Genomic DNA, 22,945 nt, shown 5'->3' on the forward strand with positions numbered 1-22,945 from the left:
CAGGATTTCAATGGTGTTCTGATCTGGAAAAGGGGTTGGGTGACAGCGGACCAGCTATCCCTCTACACAGACGCGGCTGGGAGCCTGGGCTTTGGGGCGGTCCTGGGGAACAGATGGTGTGCCAGCCAGTGGCCAAACAGGTGGCATGCGCAGGGGCTCACCAAAAACATCACGTTCCTCGAACTATTCCCAATAATAGTGGCTCTGACCGTGTGGAAAGAGGAGATAAGGAACCTGAAACTCACCTTATGGTCGGATAACAAGGGGGTAGTGCAGGCCATTAACAGAGGCGCAGCAAGATGCCCGGACATGTTGAGGCTAATGCGAGAGTTGGTTAAATTGCAGCTCGAGGGGAACCTGGAGCTGAAGGCTCGACACGTGCCAGGGGCAGAGAACACGGTCGCAGATGCGCTATCCCGGTCCCAGATGATGCGGTTCAAACAACTGCTACCCGGGGCGGACGAGGAGATGACCCCCTTTCCACCATACCTGTGGGACCTGGGGGGGTTGACCTGTCCAGATTAATAGGGCACTCGCTCACCTCTGAGGCACACACGAGATACAAGAAATACGCGGCCACAGTAATGAGAATCGGGGGCATAGAGTCGCTGGAGGACAAGGCAAAGGCGCGCACAGCGGTGGAGAAATTCGTGCAATGGGCATTCGACGCCAAGAAAACAAGGTCTTGGGCCCAGGCGCACCTGGCCGCCTTTGCTTACTTTGCCAGGCTCTACACAGGCGAGGACCCCACGGCATCTGCCTACCTAAAAGCAGCCTTTAAAGGCTGGCGAAAAATCGAGGGGACCAAGAAGGATGGCAGGCGCCCCATTGACTTCGACAAGCTGGGTCAGTTACTGAGCGCCCTAACCAGCATCATTGCAGACAAATATGAGCGGCTACTCTTCGGGGCTGCGTTCACCACAGCTTTCTTTGGGGCATTTCGGGTAAGTGAGATAGTGGCTCCCAACAAGTCAGGCCCGGCACAGCGTTGCTTGCAGGCGAGGGACATCAAGCCGATGGTAAGAGCTGTGGAGCTCACGCTTAGGCAATCCAAAGGGCGCGAAAGGGGACGACGATACGCCTACATTGTATTCCAGAGGTGGGGCTCTGCGCAGTGTGCTGGCTGTTTCAATACATGGCGGCCCGCCCGGCGGGGGAGGGCCCCCTCTTCGTACATCAGGATGGAATGAACTTGAGCAGGTTCCAGTTCACAGCCGTAATGCGCCAGGGCCTCAGTAAGGCTGGGTTCCAGGCAACATCATTTGCCCCACACTCCTTCAGGATCGGGGCGGCGACCTCGGCATCGCAGTATGGCATGCCAGAGGACAGGATCCAGGCCGTGGGCAGATGGCGTTCCAGGGCCTACAAGTCATACATACGCCCGCATCTCATATAAAAAAAAAAAAAAAAAAAAAGGGGGAGGGGTAGTGGGGGGGGGGGGGGGGGGAGCAGCCGCCTTGGGATGCCGCACGGCAGGGTTTCTTGCCCTCCCTCGTCCACACCCGGTGCGCAGAAAGCCACCTTAATAGAGCATTTTCTCTCGACAGGGGGACGCCCACAGCTTGTCTGGGTCGTGGGACATTCATTCGTATCCAGAATGGAGTCCTGGTGGCGGCGAGTGGGCCACAATGAAAGCAGACCCAAGGCGACATACATCCGCTGGATCGGACGGCCCGGCATGAGATGGGAGCAGTTACTACCGACCCTGGACGGCCTTATGGCAGACTCAGCGTGGCTGCCAGATGTGCTGATCATACATCTCGGAGGGAACGACCTAACACGGTTGGGCCGCAAGGCGGTGGGCCAAGCCATCCAGAAGGACCTCACCAAAGCGGCGGCATGGCTGGGGACCACGGCCGTGGTCTGGTCGGAGATGATCAGCAGGAGGCACTGGAGGGGTGCCGACTCCAACAAAGCGGTGGATAACGCAAGGCGCAAGTTGAACATCGCCATGCACAAGTTTTGCTCAACCAATGGCCTGGAATCGATCCGGCACGGCCTCATCCACCCAGGCCGCCCAGAGCTCTACGGACAAGATGGGGTGCATCTGTCCTCTGTCCGACAAAGGAATGGAGGTGTTCTGGAGCAACTTGTGGGGCGCAATGACGCTCGCTGGTTGTCTTTAAAAAAAAAAAAAAAAAGAGAAAGGGGGGAATGTAGGTAGCCACGAACCAAGGGGCAAAGGGGGGAGCCGCAGAAAGACGTGAGCCTCCCTGCGGCGTGGCGGAAATCCTACAATCGTTGGCTAACCAAACACACCGGTGGGCGGTGTGTAGGAGGAGGGCCACTCACTTTTCAATGCCGCACGGCAGGGTGACGTGGCCGCACAAAGGAGGGGAGGAACAGATGGAGACGGCACTCGCGGCCCAGACCCGGCCGGACGGCAGGGCGCAAATGGTAGCGAGCTGGGGACCTAACTCCAGGCAGAGAAGCTCCCCTCCATGACACCCAAAAGGGGTGTGGCCAACCAACTACTGGAACACCAATAAACTGACTAAGAACTGGTTGTACACAAGTGCCATTTACGAACTGATGGGTGCACTAGAGACAGACACCTGTACCGGAGGAAGGTGTCATAAACTGTAAAGTGATGTGCATGATTGATGGCTAGAGTTCGCAAATGAAGATTGTACAACCAGTATGTTATTAATATTGTTATTAATAATCATTATTGATATTAATAAATCTGCGGCCAACAATGACCACCACTAAGAACTGAGATTGTTGGCTGACATTATTTGCTAGTAATGACGGAGAATGTATGCAGAATGCCGACCGGCAAGTAAGTATGTATGGGTGACCCACTGAGTGGGCACATGCGAGGGTTATTGCAGAGGCCGCCGCACCCGCCCGCAGGGTGGGGGAGGCTCAAGGGCCGGCGCCATAACCCACGCGGTGCCAACAGGGGGATGGGAACTGGTTCTGGGCGCCCCGATGCGGCCAGGACCAGCGGAAACGGGGTGCGCACCAGCCACCCCGACAGGAAGTGACCTTGTGACCTGGGCGCCCACGGGGGGCGACCAATGGTCAACCTTGCTACCTTTGAACCCCCCAATCAAAGGGGGTTCACCTGAGACCCCTGGGGGGCTCAAGAGGATTTAAGCACCGCCGCTCCCCAGCAGAAGCACAACGTCTTCGAAGGAGCTGGGAGAGCGGCGCGACAACGACATCGTTTGAAGCCCACCCACCCACACCTGAAAAACAGCAGAGTCGCAGTGCTGGACAGTGGGGAAGGCGTTTGGCGGAAATCCTACAATCGTTGGCTAACCAAACACACCGGTGGGCGGTGTGTAGGAGGAGGGCCACTCACTTTTCAATGCCGCACAGCAGGGTGACGTGGCCGCACAAAGGAGGGGAGGAACAGATGGAGACGGCACTCGCGGCCCAGACCCGGCCGGACGGCAGGGCGCAAATGGTAGCGAGCTGGGGACCTAACTCCAGGCAGAGAAGCTCCCCTCCATGACACCCAAAAGGGGTGTGGCCAACCAACTACTGGAACACCAATAAACTGACTAAGAACTGGTTGTACACAAGTGCCATTTACGAACTGATGGGTGCACTAGAGACAGACACCTGTACCGGAGGAAGGTGTCATAAACTGTAAAGTGATGTGCATGATTGATGGCTAGAGTTCGCAAATGAAGATTGTACAACCAGTATGTTATTAATATTGTTATTAATAATCATTATTGATATTAATAAATCTGCGGCCAACAATGACCACCACTAAGAACTGAGATTGTTGGCTGACATTATTTGCTAGTAATGACGGAGAATGTATGCAGAATGCCGACCGGCAAGTAAGTATGTATGGGTGACCCACTGAGTGGGCACATGCGAGGGTTATGGCGGCTACAAGGCTAGAGCCGGGGATCAGGGATCGGGTCCAAGGGGCAGCAAGGTACAACAATTCAACCCTCAGAAGTGCAATGTTAAATTAAAGCACGGCGTAATTTTAAAATGTGCAGATTCTAAAGTGCAGAGTGCAAAAGGATAGATTCAAACCCCCGGCTTTGCTATGCCCACGTTTATATATGCTAGACTTCGGGCAGCATTGTTCAGTTTGTATCCAAGCTTTCCGGAAGAGCCGGCTACACTGGGCGCGGTGCAACTATTATACACAGTGACCACCAAAACAAAACTGGTCTCCCGTCTCTACTATGCCTCGCAAACGGATGAGGGTGCTGCACAGAATAACTTCAGGGCCAAATGGGATGAGTGTCTACCGCAGCCGCTGACGGATGAGGAATGGGAGGAAAGCTGCCATATGACTGGGAGCTTCGCAGTTATTGGCAACTATAAACGTATTCATTATAAGTTCCTGCACCAAATGTACTATACCCCTGCACAGCTGCATAAGTATGGTTTGAGAGACTCTCACTGTTGCAAGCGTAGTGGTACAGATGAGGCTGATTTTATACACCTGGCGTGGGGCTGCCGAGAATCCTTATGTTTTGGGATGCAGTGATGCAAGCATTGACAAACATGACAGGTATGCAGATTGAGCGAGATGTGTGAGTATGTCTATTGGGTATTGTGTCAAAAGTCCCAGCAGGAGTTCATAAGCTAGTGGTGTTGTCTCTACAATTAGCTAAACGCAGAGTGGCCATGTGTTGGGATGGTAGGCCTGTACCCACACTGGCGCAATGGCTGCAGGATATGGCTTATTGCCACGACCAGCTCACTTGTTATGCGGAAGGTCTACCGGAGGCGTCCCGGCCAAGGGATATATGGATCCATACACGACGTATGTGCTGCCACAATTAGGAGACGATTGAAAGTGTGCCGAATGCATAATGTGTTTTTTCATGTCTAGCTCCTCACTTCCTGAGCTGTTCACATATTGTTCTTGAGAGTACATGGACAATATACTGACGGCCGCACTTGTTGGATGGTCATGGACACTTTGAATTTGTCTGATATCACACATGCACTGCAGTGCACCATTCTGGACGTTCCTACTGTTGATATTGCCTGTATTTGATTATTGTCACAGCCACCTAGTGCGTATGTATTGTGCTGTATGGGGGAGAAATGTGCGCACACTTGTAAACTGTACGATGTTTTTGTGAACATAATGAGAAATAACAACAAAAAAAATAAACATATATGTTTTTTGACATCAAATGCAAATGCATTTCCTATATTGTTGGTTGGGCATATCACAGACCAAACAATTTCCTTTCGGGTTCTAGCTTACAAAGTTTGAAAAATAATAAGCACATTTTTCATTCATTGAGCTGTGTGTGGATAGTAAGTAACATTCAGTATCCTCTCCTGAACAATGTCATTTCTCCTCGGCCATCGTTTTTTCAAAGTGTTCTGTACGGTCACAATACAAATTCCACTTTTCCTTCTTGTTCTCTAACATAGCACTTTGACCCACTGCAGAGGGCCTTCCTGGCTGTCAAAGGCCAGGAACCCGACTCATAGGATTGAACTGCAGGCAAAAGCCTATAACAAGGGTGAGGGCTTTTAACCACTGACATGGCTCGAAGCAGAAGGGCTATGATGCTGTTAGAACACCTCTCCGCCCCCACCGAGGGTAGAATGTTCTAAATTAAAAAGGGAGAAACAGAAAGACAAACATTAGAATGATGGGCCAGAAGGCTTATAAAAGGCAGTGTTTCTTGGTTCTGGCTACGAGGCTGTATTCCTGTTTCTATGCGACACTAGCGATCAGGTATTCATTATCGTGTTCTAGCACACTTCTCTCAGCTAACTGCACCATCGTACAAAAATATAGCTTAAATCACAGGTGAAGGCACTAGCTCAAATGACGATTCTTTGAAAAACTCTAAAATTCCATTTCTGAAAGTGGTAACTCACAGTAACCCCAGATGGTACATATGCTACCAATTTCTTAAAATGGTAAACATATGCTACACAACCTCCTCTACCCTGGAATATATCCAGCAGCTCAATATATTGAGTTTGATGCAGAAATTGCCTTTAAAAAGTCATATTTCCTCCAAGAAATTGCTTGATTATTTAGGACATGATCTTTAATGAAAGAGATGTCCACGCCAAAGCATGTCTTCAATCTTTACAATATGAACCTAGTGGTTGTTTTGTCAGAGCCTATTCATAAAATGAACATAAGCCTTGTGTAGAAATGAGAAGGCAGGAAGGAGGAGTTCCATCACATATTCTGAAAGGACTCACAATAAATGACTTGCCTGTCTTGGGTAGTTTTTGATCTACTTTCTGCAGTACCTTCTAAATCAATACAGACACTGTGGGGAGGTGGGATGTGTCCATCCAGGGATGTAAAGCACTGCCATGGACAAAACTTGTGACATGTTCTGCCAAATTATTAACTACATCATATTGCAATGGCTATAACTTCAAATACATTGTTTGCCACCGCTAAATTAATTTGCTCAAATGTATGAAGGACAAATAATAAGTCAAGTGTGAGAGCATTGCTGGCAGAGCCCAGATGAAAACTGGAACATCAAATTGTTATAGCACTCATGCTCCTCTGTTTAAACTCCTTCACAGATGGCTATGGGTAATGGATGCCAGAAAACCAAGGGCCATATGCATGAACACATTTTCCCATAGACACAGAATGGGCAAAACCCTTTGATGCATCTGGCCCCAAGTTTCCTAAAAGGCAACAAGCTTTTGATTTATGTTAACTTTGGAAACAGTGCATAACATACGACCACAATGTCATGTAAATGCACAGCTTAGTACTAATGCAAGCCATATAGTAAAACTTGGTTGCTGTGTCCAAGGCTTTGCTGTGTCTGGGATATAAGAGGTGGGTATGACTGGAGATATAGAGTTGCATGACAATAGCTACTAATATGGAACGTCACTTTATCATTTTTTAAATAAAAGCATCAATTTGCGAGTTTCAATTGTTGCATGAGGGCAAATAAACTTTACTAGAAAACGGAGAAATTTGAAATCTGATTCAGTCATCATAGCTGTAACTAAACAACTCTAAATGTATACGCCCTATAATGATGTTATCATGATCATATTTACTAGTAGTAGTAACGGTAGTAGTCATAGTGCCAGCATATAATTGATATTTACAAATAACTTGTATATTTCATCTTTTTGGTTATTTTTGCTGAAGATGATAATGGTGGTAATAACAATATTACAAACAAAACAAAGCAATAACAGTAGTAATAACATTACCAGTAATAATAACAAACATACCAAACGATAATAATATAAATATTAATAGTAATAACAATAATAATAACATCAATCATAATAATAATAATAATAATAATTAGAAGAAGAAGAAGAAGAAGAAGAAGAAGAAGAAAAAGAAGAAATAAAACCACAACAATGATAGAGGGCCACAAGCACAAAAACATTTGCACTTGTAATTTAAATGTGGAACCCTCCTTAAGTAATTTGAATGGTCAAATCTGCAATCCTTATTCCCAGAATTAGTAGTTTTGGATTGCTTTTTACAACTCCTTATGCTACTTAGTGCAACAGAAATACCACCAGTCAGCAGGTATCAGGCAGCACAAATGTCAGGTTTATGGCCGAGAGGTAGAGTGCCTGAACATCATGGACTAAATATAACCTGACAAAAATGCCATGAGCCAAAAATCCCGTACAAAATATGATTCAGTTGGAGTTGATCATAAAAATTATACACCCCATTAATATTAAGCGTGGGAGGTGATCTCCGCTCCGTTTGCAGAGTTTTTCACACTCCACGCTCCATGGAACTTGCGAAGTTCCTAAAAACTCCGCTCCGCATAGCAGGGCACAGTTTTTTTCCTCACTCACCCTTGCCAACAGTAAATTGGGGAGCAAGAGCGAGGAAAATCCAATGCTAAACCACTTCCCAGCAAGATTTCTCAAAGCGGGCAGTTGCAGATGGTTGCTACTGCTCGAATTGAGAAACCTTCTGTTCGCTTTGAGTGAACTGCCACTCAAGTAGAACTTCTCCCCGAGCAGCACAAAGAAGCAGTGCCCTCTTGCACTGTGCAAAATGCCGTTCGCACTAATTTTAACCTCTTAGCAGCTATGGAACGTCCAGCTCCAGTGCTGAACATTCCATTGCGCAGGTGAGGTTCGAACGTCCAACGGCCGACGGCAGCACTCCTGAGGTAGTGGTGCCGTCGGCCGTTGGAATAGGCGCAGCACCTAAGAGGTTACAGTGTGGGGCAAACACCCGGGACTAAATATCAGTGTGAATGGCGCAAGGCAACCGACTCCTCCACTCACAGAACTCCGCATAGCTGGGCAGAGTATTTTGGCACTTCGCAGTGTTCCGCTGTGCGGAACTCCGCATACTCCACCCAGGCTTAATTAATATGTTTGCTAATGACATTCTGACATACAACTGGTTGGTCACATGGGTGACCCCGGGAAAAAGCTTTGATATGACCACTGCAACGGCTTATTCATGCAACAGCAGTAACTTTGTGGATATTTTTTTTAAAAACCTTGTGGGTTTCACATCCAATGTATGCATTTAAATTGCGTGCTATTGAAAACTTGAAATGATTTGAGCAGGACATATGATTTACATATTACTGTATGTCAGCCAGAATCTATGTGTAGAATGGCCAATAATATATCTGGGCCTTGTTCACACAGGATCAGGTAACATAAAGAAATCTTCGAACCAACAAATTCCACCACTCACTGCATTGCCATCTACCTTTTAGAGGTGGGATAGCAAACTATAAAACTATGCATGCCAATCTGTTAAAATCACAGATTTGCATAGTTTCACCTAACCCAAAGAAACTCAATATTTTGCCTATCAATATATTTTCTGATGTATGCTTTTTTAGTAATTTCAGACCCAAGTGCACTCTAAAGCACCAGTTCCAAGTATAGTGGAATAGGGTGGGACTTTATTACTCCAGGGTATGGTATTTCCCAAGGTGAGGTATTTACTAGGTCTCCCTCCAGTCACCCAACCCCTCCCCCATCCATCCCCCCAGTTTGCTGAGGGATTAGAGTTTAGTACTAACCTTGTAATCAGGGTCTAACTTTCAATCAATCAATCAATCAAAGACATTTATATAGTGCGCTACCTACCCGTAGGGTCTCGAGGCGCTGGGGGGGGGGTGCCGCTACTGCTTGAACAGCCAGGTCTTGAGCTTCTTCCTGAAGGAGAGGTGGTCTTGGGTCAGGCGCAGGTCGGCCAGGAGGGAGTTCCAGGTCTTGGCGGCCAGGTAGGAGAAGGATCTTCCTCCTGTAGTGGCTCTGCGGATGCGTGGGACGGCGGCGAGGGCGTGGCTGGCGGAACGGAGGTGGCGTTTGGGAGCGTAGAAGTTGATTCGGTTGTTGAGGTAGTTCGGGCCTTGGTCGTGGAGAGCTTTGTGTGCGTGGGTAAGGAGGCGGAAGGTGATTCTCTTGTTGACCGGGAGCCAGTGCAGGTCTCTTAGGTGTCCGGAGATGTGGCTGTGTCGTGGGATGTCGAGGATGAGTCTGGCTGAGGCGTTCTGGATGCGCTGGAGCCTCTTCTGGATCTTGGCGGTGGTTCCGGCGTAGAGTGCGTTGCCGTAGTCCAGTCGGCTGGTGACGAGGGCCTGGGTGACGGTCTTCCTGGTCTCTGTGGGGATCCACCGGAAGATCTTCCGCAGCATGCGCAGGATGTTGAAGCATGACGAGGAGACAGCGTTGACTTGCCTGGTCATGGAGAGGGAGGAGTCCAAGATGAAACCCAGGTTGCGTGCGTGGTCCGTCGGTTTGGGTGGGGTGCCCAGGGCGGGGGGGGCCACCAGGAGTCGTCCCAGGCGGAGGGCGAGGAGCCCAGGATGAGGACCTCCGTCTTATCTGTGTTCAGCTTCAGGCGGCTCATCGTCATCCACTCGGCTACCTCTCTCATTCCTTCGTGCAGGTTGGCTCTGGCGGCGGCGGGGTCGTTGGTCAGGGAGAGGATCAGCTGGGTGTCGTCGGCGTAGGAGATTATGTTGAGGTTGTGTTGGCGTGCGATGGCCGCGAGGGGGCTCATGTAGACGTTGAAGAGAGTCGGGCTCAGTGAGGATCCTTGAGGGACGCCGCAGATGACTTTGGTGGCCTCTGACTTGTACGGTGGTAGGCGGACTCTTTGTGTTCTTCCGTCGAGAAAGGAGACGATCCATTCCAGCGCCTTCTCCTGGATTCCGACGTTGCTGAGGCGCTGCACTAGGGTGCGGTGGCAGACTGTGTCGAAAGCCGCGGAGAGGTCTAGGAGGATGAGGGCCGCTGTTTCCCCGTTGTCCATCAGGGCTCGGATGTCGTCGGTGGCGGCGATGAGGGTGGTCTCGGTGCTGTGGTTGGCACGGAAACCGGACTGCGATGGGTCGAGGGATCCATTCGTCTTGAGGAAGGTGGCCAGCTGTTTGTTGACGGTCTTCTCGATGACTTTGGCGGGAAACGGGAGGAGCGAGATGGGGCGGTAATTCTTGAGTTCGGTGGGGTCTGCTGTGGGTTTCTTCAGTAGAGCGCTGAGTTCGGCGTGCTTCCAGCTCTCGGGGAAGGTGGCGGTGTCGAATGAGGTGTTGATGATGTCCCGCAGGTGGGGTGCGATGACAGCGTCAGCTTTGTTGAAGACGTGGTGAGGGTAGGGGTCGGTTGGAGTTCCGGAGTGGACGGAGTTCATCGTGTGGCAGGTGTCTTCGGTGTTGACCGGGGTCCAGGCGCGGAGGGTGGTGGTGGGTGGAGGTCCTGCGGTCGTGGCGTGCGTCGGTTGAGTGCTGAAGCTGTCGTGTATCTCAGCGATCTTGTTGTGGAAGTAGGAAGCGAGGGAGTTGCAGAGGTCTTGCGAAGGGGTGATGTCGTTGTTTCCGGCGTTGGGGTTGGAGAACTCTTTCACGATGTTGAAGAGTTCCTTGCAGTTGTGTGCGTTGTTGTCCAGTCGGTTCTTGAACGCCGTTTTCTTGGCGATGCGGATCAGTTGGTGGTGTTTCCGGGTGGCGAGCTTGAGGGTGGTCCTGTTGTCCGGCGTGGGTTCCCTTCTCCAGGCTTTCTCGAGGGCTCGGCAGTTCTTCTTGGAGCTCTTGAGTTCGTCGGTGAACCATGGGGCTCTCTTACTGCCGGGTCTGCTGGGCGGGGTCCTCAGTGGGGCGAGTTCGTCTGCGCAGTTGCTGATCCACTTCGTGAGGTTGTCGGCGGCCTGGCTGGGGTTCGCTGAGCTGGCCGGAGGGAGCTGGCTCAGGGAGGCGGCGAGCTGGTCGGCTGTGATCTTGGTCCAGCTTCTTCGGGCAACCTGTTGCTGGTGGTGGTGGGTCGTCGTTCTTCTGAAGGTGAAGTGGATGCATCTGTGATCCGTCCAGTGGAGTTCTGTGGCGTGGCTGAAGGCGATGTCTCTGCTGGATGAGAAGATGGCGTCGAGTGTGTGTCCGGCGAGGTGGGTGGGGGTGGACACCAGCTGCTTGAGTCCGAGGTTGGCGAGGTTGTCGAGCAGGGTGCTGGTGTTGCAGTCGTTGTTGTTCTCCAGGTGGAAGTTGAAGTCCCCCAGGAGGATGTAGTCAGCGGAGGGGAGGGCGTGCGGGCTGACGAAGTCGGCGATGTCCTCGCTGAATTGAGTGCGTGGTCCCGGAGGTCGGTAGATCAGGGTGCCTCTGAGGGTGGTCTTCGGGTCGGTGTGGATCTGGAACTTTAAATGTACAACTTGTGTGTGAAAACCAATGAGGAAATGAGCATTGGTGTAACACAGGCCCCCGCAGCCCTCGTGGTGGTGGGGGGGGGGGTGAAGGGGGGGGGGGAGGAGGGCAAGCTTCAGAGCGCCCCGTCAGCACAGCACTTCGGCCGGAGAGGGGGCCCATCCACGTGCCCTGCAGGGGGTTCCCCTCACGTTTCGTTACGCCACTGGAAATGAGGTTACATTAGAGATCAGGTGAGCAAAATGGTGGTGGGTATTTACAAACAACGATTTGGGTCTTTCCGCCTATGAAATTAGTGCCATGAAGAACACATCTGTTGTGCATTACACACAAAAAGTCAATGGACTGACTTACAATAGGAATAATATGCAAAATTCGGTGGGTACTCCCAGAAGGTATTGACTCTATCTCATAGTCAATCTTGAGAGGCTCACCTGCCAGGTATAATATGTGTTGCTGACTTCGAGCTGAAAGAGGCTTCTCCAGAGCTGCTGTTACAATCAGTAAAGGATGGGGTGCAGCCAAGTCGTATGGACTATAGATGAAGGTTTGTTAAGCTTGTCCCAAGTTACAGACAACGCCGCACCAGGAGCAGCACCTGTGCTGCTGAGCCCATTGCTTCACCTGATACTCATCCAACCACAATCACCCTCCACATTCGAATGCCCTCACACACTGGCCGAGCAGCAGGGACCAGGAGCTCTGGGGAGGATACCAAGCTGCTGAGTCAAGTCACAACAGCTGCCTTGGACTTGAATACCAGCGGATGGATGTTAGATGGCCGGCATCTTGGAAGCTCTGGACACCCGTTGATATACATCGACTTACCTTTATTTTCATCTCAGGACACATTTTCGTTGGTGGTTCAGCATTCATGTGCTCTTTCTGGATTGAGTCAAGCATTGTGCGTGCTTATTTATTTTGACAAGGTGGGTTTAGGCGGGCATTGAGATGCAGCATGCAGTTGTTTTTGGGCAGTTATTGGAGGCCTATATTTTACAGTGATGGGTGACGAGCAACGCTGGGTAAGCATGGCTTACAAGAGAAGACGTCTTGAAAAAAGAAGCTCCCTCGCCATGCTCTGCTTTCAATAACCACCATGTTTGCGGCTCTTGTAGTTCATTCACAATTCTGCAAACTACTTCTAAGTTTCTCCTGTGGTGATTAATAGTGCTGCTGATAGCAGTACCCTTGCAGAAACAAAAACAGGGTGGTTGATTTACCAGCAAATGAACAGTTTCATACACACGTACGTAGTAATGCATATGTTTGCCAATTATAGAGTTTCATGGCACATGTATGTGCGCCCTTTTGCCGTTCTCTGTATACATCATTTTGCATGTATGTGCAGTGATAGTTGTACATTCATAGAATGCTATAGCATGTGATGGAAAGGTTACCAGCTTTTCTCACACGGTGGGTGTCCGGCCTGTGCCCTCCTTCCATCAGTCTGTCTAATGCGAGCAGGAACTGAAGGACTCTTCTAACCAAAAATGGCTTTATTCTAACAGTCGCCTTCTTAAAATTGACTTTGCCTCAATGTACGTCAATGGGGAAAATTAAGTCCCCCAAATTTTTTTTCAATATCTCCCTCTTTCTAGTGGCAATTTTTTTTGGCATATATGCAAGTATGTAGTCATGCATTTTTGTCCTTTCACCACGGCAGGGTGCTGACATTAAATTTGCTTATTTAAATTTCATAAACATATATACACCAAGAATTTCCTCTAACAACTCAGCGTTTTGCCATGAGTGCCTCTCTAAACAAAGAATGACCTTGAGTATGCAAAGAGCAACAGCAGCAGCAGTCGTGGTTGCCCAATACACTCACTCAATCATACTCACTAACATTCACTGACCATTCTCGTTCCACCCATTCTTATAGCCTTGCTTTCACTCTCATTTTCACTCATTAACACTCACTTATTCTCGCTCACTCTCTAGCACAGTTCACTTTCGCGCACTCACTCACTCATTTTCACGTACACATAGACACGAGGTCACACATACACACACTCACACACATCCTCACCCACACGCACACAATAATGAGATATATATTTGTTTAACTTGCATTGAGAAGGTCTGCACCATTCTTCGGCTGCGAAGGACCCTCGAGGCAGGACACGGCTCCTTCTTACATCAAGCATTTAAGCAAGAAACTGAAAGCATCCCAGCTCTCCCAACTTATCTCGGGGTGACGTAAGGTCAGTGAGGCTCATGACCCAACCCCACACAGGGTGTGGCGACAGCGTGTCGGTAATGCAGGCCAGGCACTGCATGGATTTACGTTTGAAGTACTCGGGGCCTCCTTTACCAGTGATGCTGCAGTGCGTCACTAATAGTGTGGCACCTGGGCATGTAAGGCTGTTGAAGTCAGGGCTGGTATGTCACCAGGCCTGGGAAATATGTGTGATGCTAGTCCCTGTCGGCACTATTCATCAGGGAGGTTCAATGAGAGGATGTGGCCTAATGGCTAGAGCGGCCGACCTCGGAGCTGAGGAACTGGGTTCTAGTTCTGGTAGGGTTGCTCAGTATCTTGTGATTCTGGGCAAATCACTTAATCTCTCCCAGCCTAACAAAGATGGATGTGTCTTCTGTAAGGCAACTGGTGCTCATATAAAGCCTCTGATTCCTTCGGGTTGAGTTCACGTTATATAAACCCCCAACCTCTCACTCACTCACCCCCCACCACCAAAAAAATAAATGCTCAAATATGCTGTTTGTAGTAAGGGCTGGCTACTTTTTTTAATTGTAGCATTAGTGAATATAATTCATCATTCAATACTGATATGATTTTTTTAAAAAGGCCGAAAACAGAAAGGACAGTTGCCACTGACATGTACTATTGGATGAGGCAATATGGAAATTTCTTCTTATTTTTCTGCAGGTGAGAAGAATTTTCTTCTTATTAAAACTCCGATCGTATAAATGATTAGTTCATTTGAACTTTTGTTTCTAAATTTAATGCACAATTGTTGGCTAATGTAAACGAAATATTGAGTTTACAGCTGATAAATTATGAGCATTACCCCCAAAACAGTGAGTTTTTTCAAATTTTCTGCTTGACTTGTCTCCGGTGTACACCTTTTAGATGAGTGACAAGTGATTGTTCAATAATAATGTCAACCGCAAGAAATTCAGTCACACAACATACAGCTAAAATAGTCATGGCCTAGACACTATCTTCACAAAGTAGGTTAAGTCTCATTCAATTATTAAAGCTAGACCCTTTCGCTTCCTGATGGCCTGTATATAACATTAAGACTTTCATTATGAGAGACCTGTAATTCTTGATTGGACAAATAAGACTGTTAAGGTTATTTGCACATAGTGAATTATAAGTTCTGCCAAGTTACTGTGGCTCTGCAATGTTTTCCTCGCAGATTTTGCCTACTGAAAGCAGCCCAAATTATATTCAACATCGAAAATGCATAAATCACGGTGGAAACTATAGTGGATGGTGAGAAAAGATAGGAGGAACCGAACCCCAGAATGACCAATTCTCCAAGTAGTTCCTCATTACTCAGATGATTCTTAGAGTTCAACCAATGATCCCTAGAGTTATCAATATTCTGCTAGTGCTAACTTCATACACCAGCACCTGTAACGAGGAGGCCCTAAATGGCCACTGAAGATACATTAAACACAACCACTGAACCTGCAAGCAGCTGCCTGCCTTCCACACCAACACTTACTTCCAATAATGGAATGTCATCAACTGCAGTGTGTCCTTTTTTGTGTTTTTTGCTGCTTTTACCTCTACAACAAGTAGCCCTGTTGCTTTTCTCAGAAGGAGAATTCACCTTAACGCAGAATGTGTTTCCTTCGCTCTGCTGTCGCGAGTTGAGCACTCCTCCTGTGAAAGTGTGCCTTGTATTTCACTATAGTTAAACATTATTCCAGTGAATCTGTCACCCTTTCATACCAGTGGGAGACAATCCCCTCTTACATATTCCTTTCGAAAGCTGAAAGCTTGAGATTGGACTATTGGTTGATTGCAGGATTATACAAAGTACATTTCTTCAATGCCAAGTCAGATCAAGAGATAATGGCTAATGCAGAATTCTAATATAAACACGTGCTTGTATGACTACAAAGGTTCTATTATAACAACCATAAACTAACTTGAAAGTGATTATGCAGGGATGAAGTTGAACTTTAGCATGTCTTTGAGGAACTTCTCTTCCAGGCTCAGTGAATTTTCTATCTAACAGACCCAAGACTGGCGGCCTGGATGAATAGCCAGATGCAAACACTCACATCATTGCCCATTGCCATGATTTATAGAGACACATCTTTCTTGTAGCCGTCGCCACACAGATGCACTTAATAACATATATGACTAGTCATAATAATGGACTTACAAGGAATTATAGGGAAACTCAGCTTGACAGTTTCACTTTCTCAAATGCATTCCACATAGAAGAGATATTATGAACACATTCTTCAAGCATTCATCGTGGGTTATTCATTCTGTCAGTACGAATGTTGGAAGAATGTTTTCAACTCATAAGTCCCCAGACCTGCCTAAGCTAATTATTCTTGCTTTTGAAGTCTGCCTTTTCCTCTCGTTACCCATGATCAAATCCTTATGGTTATTCTTTGTTTCTCCTCTATGGCCTATTCTGTTACCAAACATGACTTATTTTCATGGTCTCATCATCTCTTGACCACTTTCTGACCCATAATGTGTCTTTCTGCATCAGAGTTCTATTCAAATCCACTAATATTCTAAATTCTATATTCTCATGCTCCGTCAAACTTTCCACCAATGGATTGACTGGCTGATTTGATGTAACTTCTACCAGTTAAATCAATAATCCTGCCCTATTGACGTTCATGCTGTCATATATGCAACCTGGTAGTCTGCGGACTGACTGCTCACAAGTGAACTGTTCCAACAAGCATCAAAATATTAGCTAAGAGCCATCTCAACGTAATCTTGCCTGACAGTTCAGGCTCTCTGGAAACATCATAAATCAATTATCAATTTGAGCAAACTATAGTACCATCAAAACCAAATTAGGGCCTTTTACAATCACGCCTGTGCCCTTTTTACATTAAGATCCATTGCTTGTACTTTCTCCCATTCTTCTCAGTTAAGATGGCAGCCTGACCCTCCGGGTTCTTCCAGTGAGGAAGGAAGGAACAGGTCCATTTGAGAGTGGATCCATATATCAATCATTCAGTCAATCAAGGTTTGTAAAGCGCAGCTACTCACCCGAAAGGGTCTCAAGGCGCAGGGGAGAGGGGGGCGCGGCTCCTAAGCCTTCGCGGATAATTATCAGATACCATAGTCCATCAGGGTGCGTTAGGGGCCGGATGCTCATGGTGATTCATCGAAGAGCCAGGTCTTGAGGTCCTTCAGGACTTTGGAGAGAGTTGGTGTTTGGCGAAGGTGTAGCAGGAGGGTGTTGCATGCTTTGGCCACAAGGAAGGAGAAACAGCGACTTCCTGTTCTGGTTTTCTTGATGCGTGGTACCGTAGCGAGGGAAAGCTGGGCTAAGTGGAGGGATCTTTGGGGTACGAGGAGCGAGAGGCGGTGGTTCATGTAGGTGGGGCCAGTGTTGTGGAGGGCTTTACAGGCATGGGTGAGAAGCTTGAAGGTGATTCTCTGCTCGACGGGGAGCCAGTGTAGTGCCTGCAAGTGTTTGGTGATGTCGCAGTGGTGCGGTAGGTTGAGGACTAGTCTGGCGGCGGCGTTTTGGATGTTCTTAAGTTTGGAGTGAGGTTCTTGTTGATCCCGGCGTAGAGTTCGTTGCCGTAGTCCAGTATGTTTTCCTGTGTTCGAGGGGGATCCAGTTGAGAGTTTTTCGTAGGAGAATGAGGGTGTGAAAACAGGAAGAGGTGATCTGGCGTTCCATTTTTACTCCAGGATGATTCAGAGGTTTCTTGCCTGGTCCGTGGGTGGTGGTGGTTTCCCAAGGGTGGGGGGCCACCAGGTGCCATTCCAGGCATCACGATGTGGGCCTAAGATGAGTACTTCAGTTTTGTCTGTGTTCAGTTGTAGACAACTGTTCCTCATCCACCTGGCTACTTCTTCCATTCTTTCCTGAAAGTTGAGTTTCGAGATGTTGGGTTCATTGGATAGTATTGTACTGTATGTATTGTATTGTATCGCGTATTTATATAGCGCTAAACTGTCACCCAAAGGGTATCCTGGCGCTTTAACTCCTTGAAACCATACGCGATGGAACACTGCCACAATGTCTACACTATCCTGGGAAAAAGGAAAGTTTTTAGCCCTTTCTTAAAAGAGGAGAATTCCCCGACGCTTCTTAGGGACAGAGGAAGAGAATTCCATAGTTTGGCTGCCGAAAATCCAAAGGAGCGTCCACCCATCCGGGTCCTCAAGATCTTGGGAACTACCACCAGGCATGCTGATGAAGATCCCAGGGGTCTGGCTGGCGTATACCACGAGAACATCTCCTGCAGCGGAACAGGCCCCTGACCATGAAGGGCCCTAAAAACTAGGCATACTGCCTTGAAACAAATGCGCTGATGGATTGGCAGCCAATGAAGGTCCGCAAGTGCCAAAGAGGAGGAGTCAAAACGCAGCAGAGAGAGTGCCAGCTTAGCAGCCATGTTCTGTATTCACTGCAGCTTGCCAATCAGGGTGTCGGGCGCGCCCAGGAGTAGTGCGTTGCAGTAATCCAACCTGCTTAAGATGATACTACGCATAGTGAGACGATGAGTTGTGTGTTGTCTGCATAAGATACGAGTCTGTGTGCTCTGATGATGGAAGCGAGGAGGGCCATGTAGACTTTGAACAGGGTGGGGCTGATGGAGGATCCTTGGGGGGCTCCACAGGTTGATGGCGTGGGCTCCGAGATGAAGGGAGAAAGTCTGACCCACTGCGTTCTGCCTGAAAGGAATGCTCGGATCCAGTCGAGGCCTTTTTTCCGTATTCCTACATTGTGGAGTCTGCTGGCTAGGGTGCGGTGTGAGACTGTGTCGAAGGCTGCGGAGAGGTCTAGAAGGATGAGGGCCACAGTCTCTCCTCTGTCGAAGAGGGAGAGGATGTCGTCTGTCGCGGCGATGAGGGCTGTCTCTGTGCTGTGGTTCTTCCTGAAGCCTGATTGGGATGAGTCGAGGATGTTGTTCTTGTCGATGTATGTCGATCTCGTTGAGTCTTCTGATTAGGGTGGTGTGGGAGACAGTGTTGAGGGCCATGGAGATAAAAGCATTTTATTATTAATAGAGAAAAACATCCTAGTTAGTTGGAAGCTAAAGTAAGACTGTATTTGCCCACTTGATGAAGTCAACTGCTTCATTATTTATTTGTTCATAAGCTTAAACTGGAGTTTTAAATATGTAAAACAAAGGCTTGACCCCAGAATTTTTTTTAACACACATTTGCATTGCTGGAAGGTGTCATACTAAAGTGCTACAATGACATAGCAGTATTCTTTGCCACTGGATTCAAGCTAGCCTGGCTGAGGACGGCTTATCAGTTGACTGGGGGTGAGTGCTTGCAATGTTCAATACTCCGTCCATCATCCCCTTTGGTTTTGCTTTGTTCGCCCTAAGTTGACAGGGTATGCCCAGACGTGGGTCCCTTTCTCACTTTGTCACTGGATTCAAGCTAGCGTGGCTGATGATGGCTGATTAGCCAAAAACCGGTCCCAGGATGCTTGTTTCTGGTCCAGGGAAGACATGGCTTGGCAGTTTGGGCTGGACTATTCCCATGAGGCACAGGGTCAGACTGATTTGCATATGGCCATTTCTGAACTGGGGTCGCGGAGCGAGCTAAAGATTGATGATGGATTAAACCCAGATCAGTTGTCTGGAGTGAGTGTTTGCAATGTTCAACACTCCGTCCATCATCCCCTTTGGTTTTGCTTAGTTCGCCCTAAGTTGGCAGGGAATGCCCAGACGTGGGTCCCTTGCTCACTTTGCTACTGGATTCAAGCTAGCCTGGCTGATGACGGCTGATAAACCACAAACCGGTCCCAGGATTCTTGTTTCCGGTCCAGGGAAGGCATGGCTTGGCAGTTCGGGTTGGACTGTTCCCATGAGGCACAGGGTCAGACTGATTTGCATATGGCCATGTCTGAACTGGGGTGGCGAAATGAGCTAAAGAATGATGATGGATTAAATCCATATCAGTTGACTGGGGGTGAGTGCTTGCAGTGTCTGGGGTCCCGTTTCAACTTTGCCACTGGATTCAAGCTAACCTGTCTGATGACGGCTGATTAGCCAGAAACCGGTCCCAGGATGCTTGTTTCCGGTCCAGGGAAGACATGGATTGGCAGTTCGGGCTGGACTGTTCCCAAGAGGAACAGGGTCATACTGATTTGCATATGCCACGTCTGAACTGGGGTGTGGGCCTAAGCTAAAGAATGATGATGGGTTAAACCCAGATCAATTCACTGGGGGTGAGTGCTTGCAATGTTTAACACCCCGTTCATCATCCCCTTTGGTTTTGCTTTGTTCGCCCTAAGTTGGCATGGTATGCCCAGACGTGGGTCCCTTGCTCACTTTGCCACTGGATTCAATCTAGCCTGGCTGATGACGGCTGATTAGCCAGAAACCGGTCCCAGGATGCTTGTTTCCGGTCCAGGGAAGACATGGCTTGGCAGTTCGGGCTGGACTGTTCCCATGAGGCACAGGTCAGACTGATTTGCATATTACCATGTCTGAACTGGTGTGGCGTAGAGAGCTAAAGAATGATGATGGATTAAACCCAGATCAGTTGACTGGGGGTGAGTGCTTGCAATGTTCAACACTCCGCACATCATCCCCTTTGGTATAGCAGTATTCTGACAAGAAGTGACAATATCCAAATACATAGGGAGTGTCACATCACCTAAGCCTTCAGTTGCCTTTTAAGTTCCCAGGTGTCAGGACTCGGAAATGCGCTGACAGCCGTGTTCAATAGCCTGGCAGGTTTTAATTCTATATAACTTTTTGATTTTATTCTACCTGTGCTTCTCTTAATAGGATGTACACTTCTGGGATTTAAGAATTGTATCAAATGTTAAATATGACCATGACTATACTGAAAGGAATCGAATGCTTTCGACAGCTTTGCTTGGTGAGCCACAGATAGGGAGTGAGGGGAAATGGAAATTAATTTATTTCTAGTGACTATTTCAAAAAAGAGTGCAAACACTCACTGATTATGTTAGGTCTTTTTATGTCTTTCCAATTGAAGTTGTTTCATTGATTTAATACTGGTATGTATGTGAAGGGTCAATGATTATAAAATTGTGTGGTATTCAGTTTTTATCTTTTCTCCACTGCCACAAGGTTAAAAGCAATGTTTTAAGGTTACCATACCTTTCTCCCCTAATAGTCAACATGTTTGTGCCTGTGGTTGCCACTATGGGCCAAGGGCCTTCTTCAGGACTAGGTTATGTATGTTAGTCTACCTCTGATTGTTATTTAAACACACCTATTTGCACACAATGTTAATGTCTACTGTACCTGTTCGAGGTGTTCTAGAATGTGGTATTTAATACCATAAACTAGTGCAATTGGTAGGCTTTCAGATGGGCTGATGTTTTGCCTTGTGTTGGCTTATGGGTCTTCATAGAAGCTGGTCTTGTGTGATAACCCAGTTGCCATCAGTCCACCCCCCACAATTTCAGAAAACTGAGAAACAGTTTTATTTCTTCCATTCATAGAACCAATTGTTTGGTGGACTTGCACTACAAAAGCAAGCTGCAAACAGGTGTAGATCTCAGTGTAATTTCTGGTCCTCTTAAGAGAGGAAGGTGAAGAAGATAACTAGTTCTTCACATTTCAAGGACCAACTGGGCGCTGCTGTTCCTGGAGTTGGTGGTCAATGGTTTTGGGATTGGGCTATGCATTAAGCATCACGGACATATAAGCATTGGTGACAATGGCATTACAAAATCGACAAATCAAATCTTTCGAAGAAGATATCCTTTCCATTATGTTGCAATGCAGAGTGCAGTTGGGGTCTTAATTTTCCCACTCTGCTTGATTCATGGTGGTTCCTATATTCCTACAACGTTTGCTCTTTCTTCACCACCCAGGCAGAAGATGGTATGACAAATTAATTGTTGTCACCTTAAAACAAAATAACGGTCCTGCTGACTAGGGGAAATTATATAGATAGAGAAGATTGGTTGTGAGTTTTGCTGAATTACAGCAACTTTATGCCCAGCAGAAATAGGAGAAAGAAGAGGTTGGTGTTGAATCTGTGTTCCCTTTACAGGATGTAGAGCTCTCATTTACTATTGGGCTGGATGTGGGTGAGATATTTACTGTCTCAGCTAAATAATGAGACTGAAAATTGTGGCATTTACCGGGTGCATGAAAATGTGCATGCTATGCTGTAACTGACTGCACAAAGTAATTGTCAGATTTTGTGTAGATAAGTCTATGATGTCAAATGATTATGGGGGGGAATGCTTGCAAGAAGTCCAACCACTGGCAATAACTGCCAGATTGGGTCCTTGTTGAACCAGAACACAGGCAACAATGACTGGTTTCACCCGGATTGGGCCATTTCAGTTGGGTGTTGCTTAGTTCCAGTGCCACAGTGAGCACGGGACCCATGTCTTCGTACACCCTTTCCACTTAGGGCGGTGCAACAAACACACAAAAGGTAATGAGAGGAATGCTTGCAAATGATAAAATGTTAACAGGTTTCTTGGGGATCCTAGTCCCATAAGCACTATCATTGCCTGCAGAGGAGAATGGTCAGAGAAGGAGGTGGGTTCTCTTGTTCAACTCGATATATACTGCTGCTGCCTGCCCGACTGTGCGGGATGCCACACGACTTACTGAAGATTGCCATTCCCATATTCACCATCCTTGCCTGCAAAGGAGGACAGGCGGAGGCGGAGGTGGGTCATCTTCTTCAGCTCACTATTTAGCACTGCTGCCTGCCCCTCTGCACTGGGCATGCATGGGCCAGAGCCAAGCAAAGCCTGGGCAAAGGACCAGCCCATCAGCACTAGTCCGCGACAGGAAGAGGCTGTGCCTTCTTGAAAGTGTCACTTGCCTACCCAGAATATTCAAAACACCAAAGTGGCTTTCTTAGCTTGTAGTAAACACTTTGGGGGTCATTAGGATGGAGGATTTTCCGCATCCTCCGGGCCGGCGGAAGCCACCGCCGGCCCGGAGGATGCGGAAAATCCTCTGCGGACCCACCAGGACCCACCGCCACATTAGGATGGCTGGTGGGTCATGGTTTAGGTCCGCAGCTTTTCCGCCGCGGCTGGCTTACAACCGCGGCGGAAAAGCACTAAAATGGTGAAGGTGTCTCTTAGACACCTTCAGCCAGATTAGGATGTGCATGGAAACATGCTTTTCCGCGGCGGCTTTTCCGCCGTGGAAAAGCATGTGTAACTGCACTGCAGGGGCCCTTTGCGGGCCCC

General features: G+C 48.0%; 1 protein-coding gene across 1 annotated transcript in view; it reads left to right on the forward strand.

Annotated features, from left to right (window-relative positions):
* Positions 1-584: 584 nt before the first annotated feature.
* Positions 585-22,945, forward strand: part of LOC147662628 (uncharacterized) — a 32,420-nt gene continuing 10,059 nt past the window's right edge. Inside the window, exons 1-2 of the mRNA XM_086951035.1 lie at positions 585-944; positions 20,535-20,628. Coding sequence (XP_086807161.1) covers positions 585-944; positions 20,535-20,628 — 454 coding nt within the window. The remainder of the gene's footprint in view (positions 945-20,534; positions 20,629-22,945) is intronic.

This window comes from Lissotriton vulgaris, unplaced genomic scaffold (assembly GCF_964263255.1).
Source record: "Lissotriton vulgaris unplaced genomic scaffold, aLisVul1.2 SCAFFOLD_666, whole genome shotgun sequence".
Lineage (NCBI taxonomy): Eukaryota > Metazoa > Chordata > Amphibia > Caudata > Salamandridae > Lissotriton > Lissotriton vulgaris.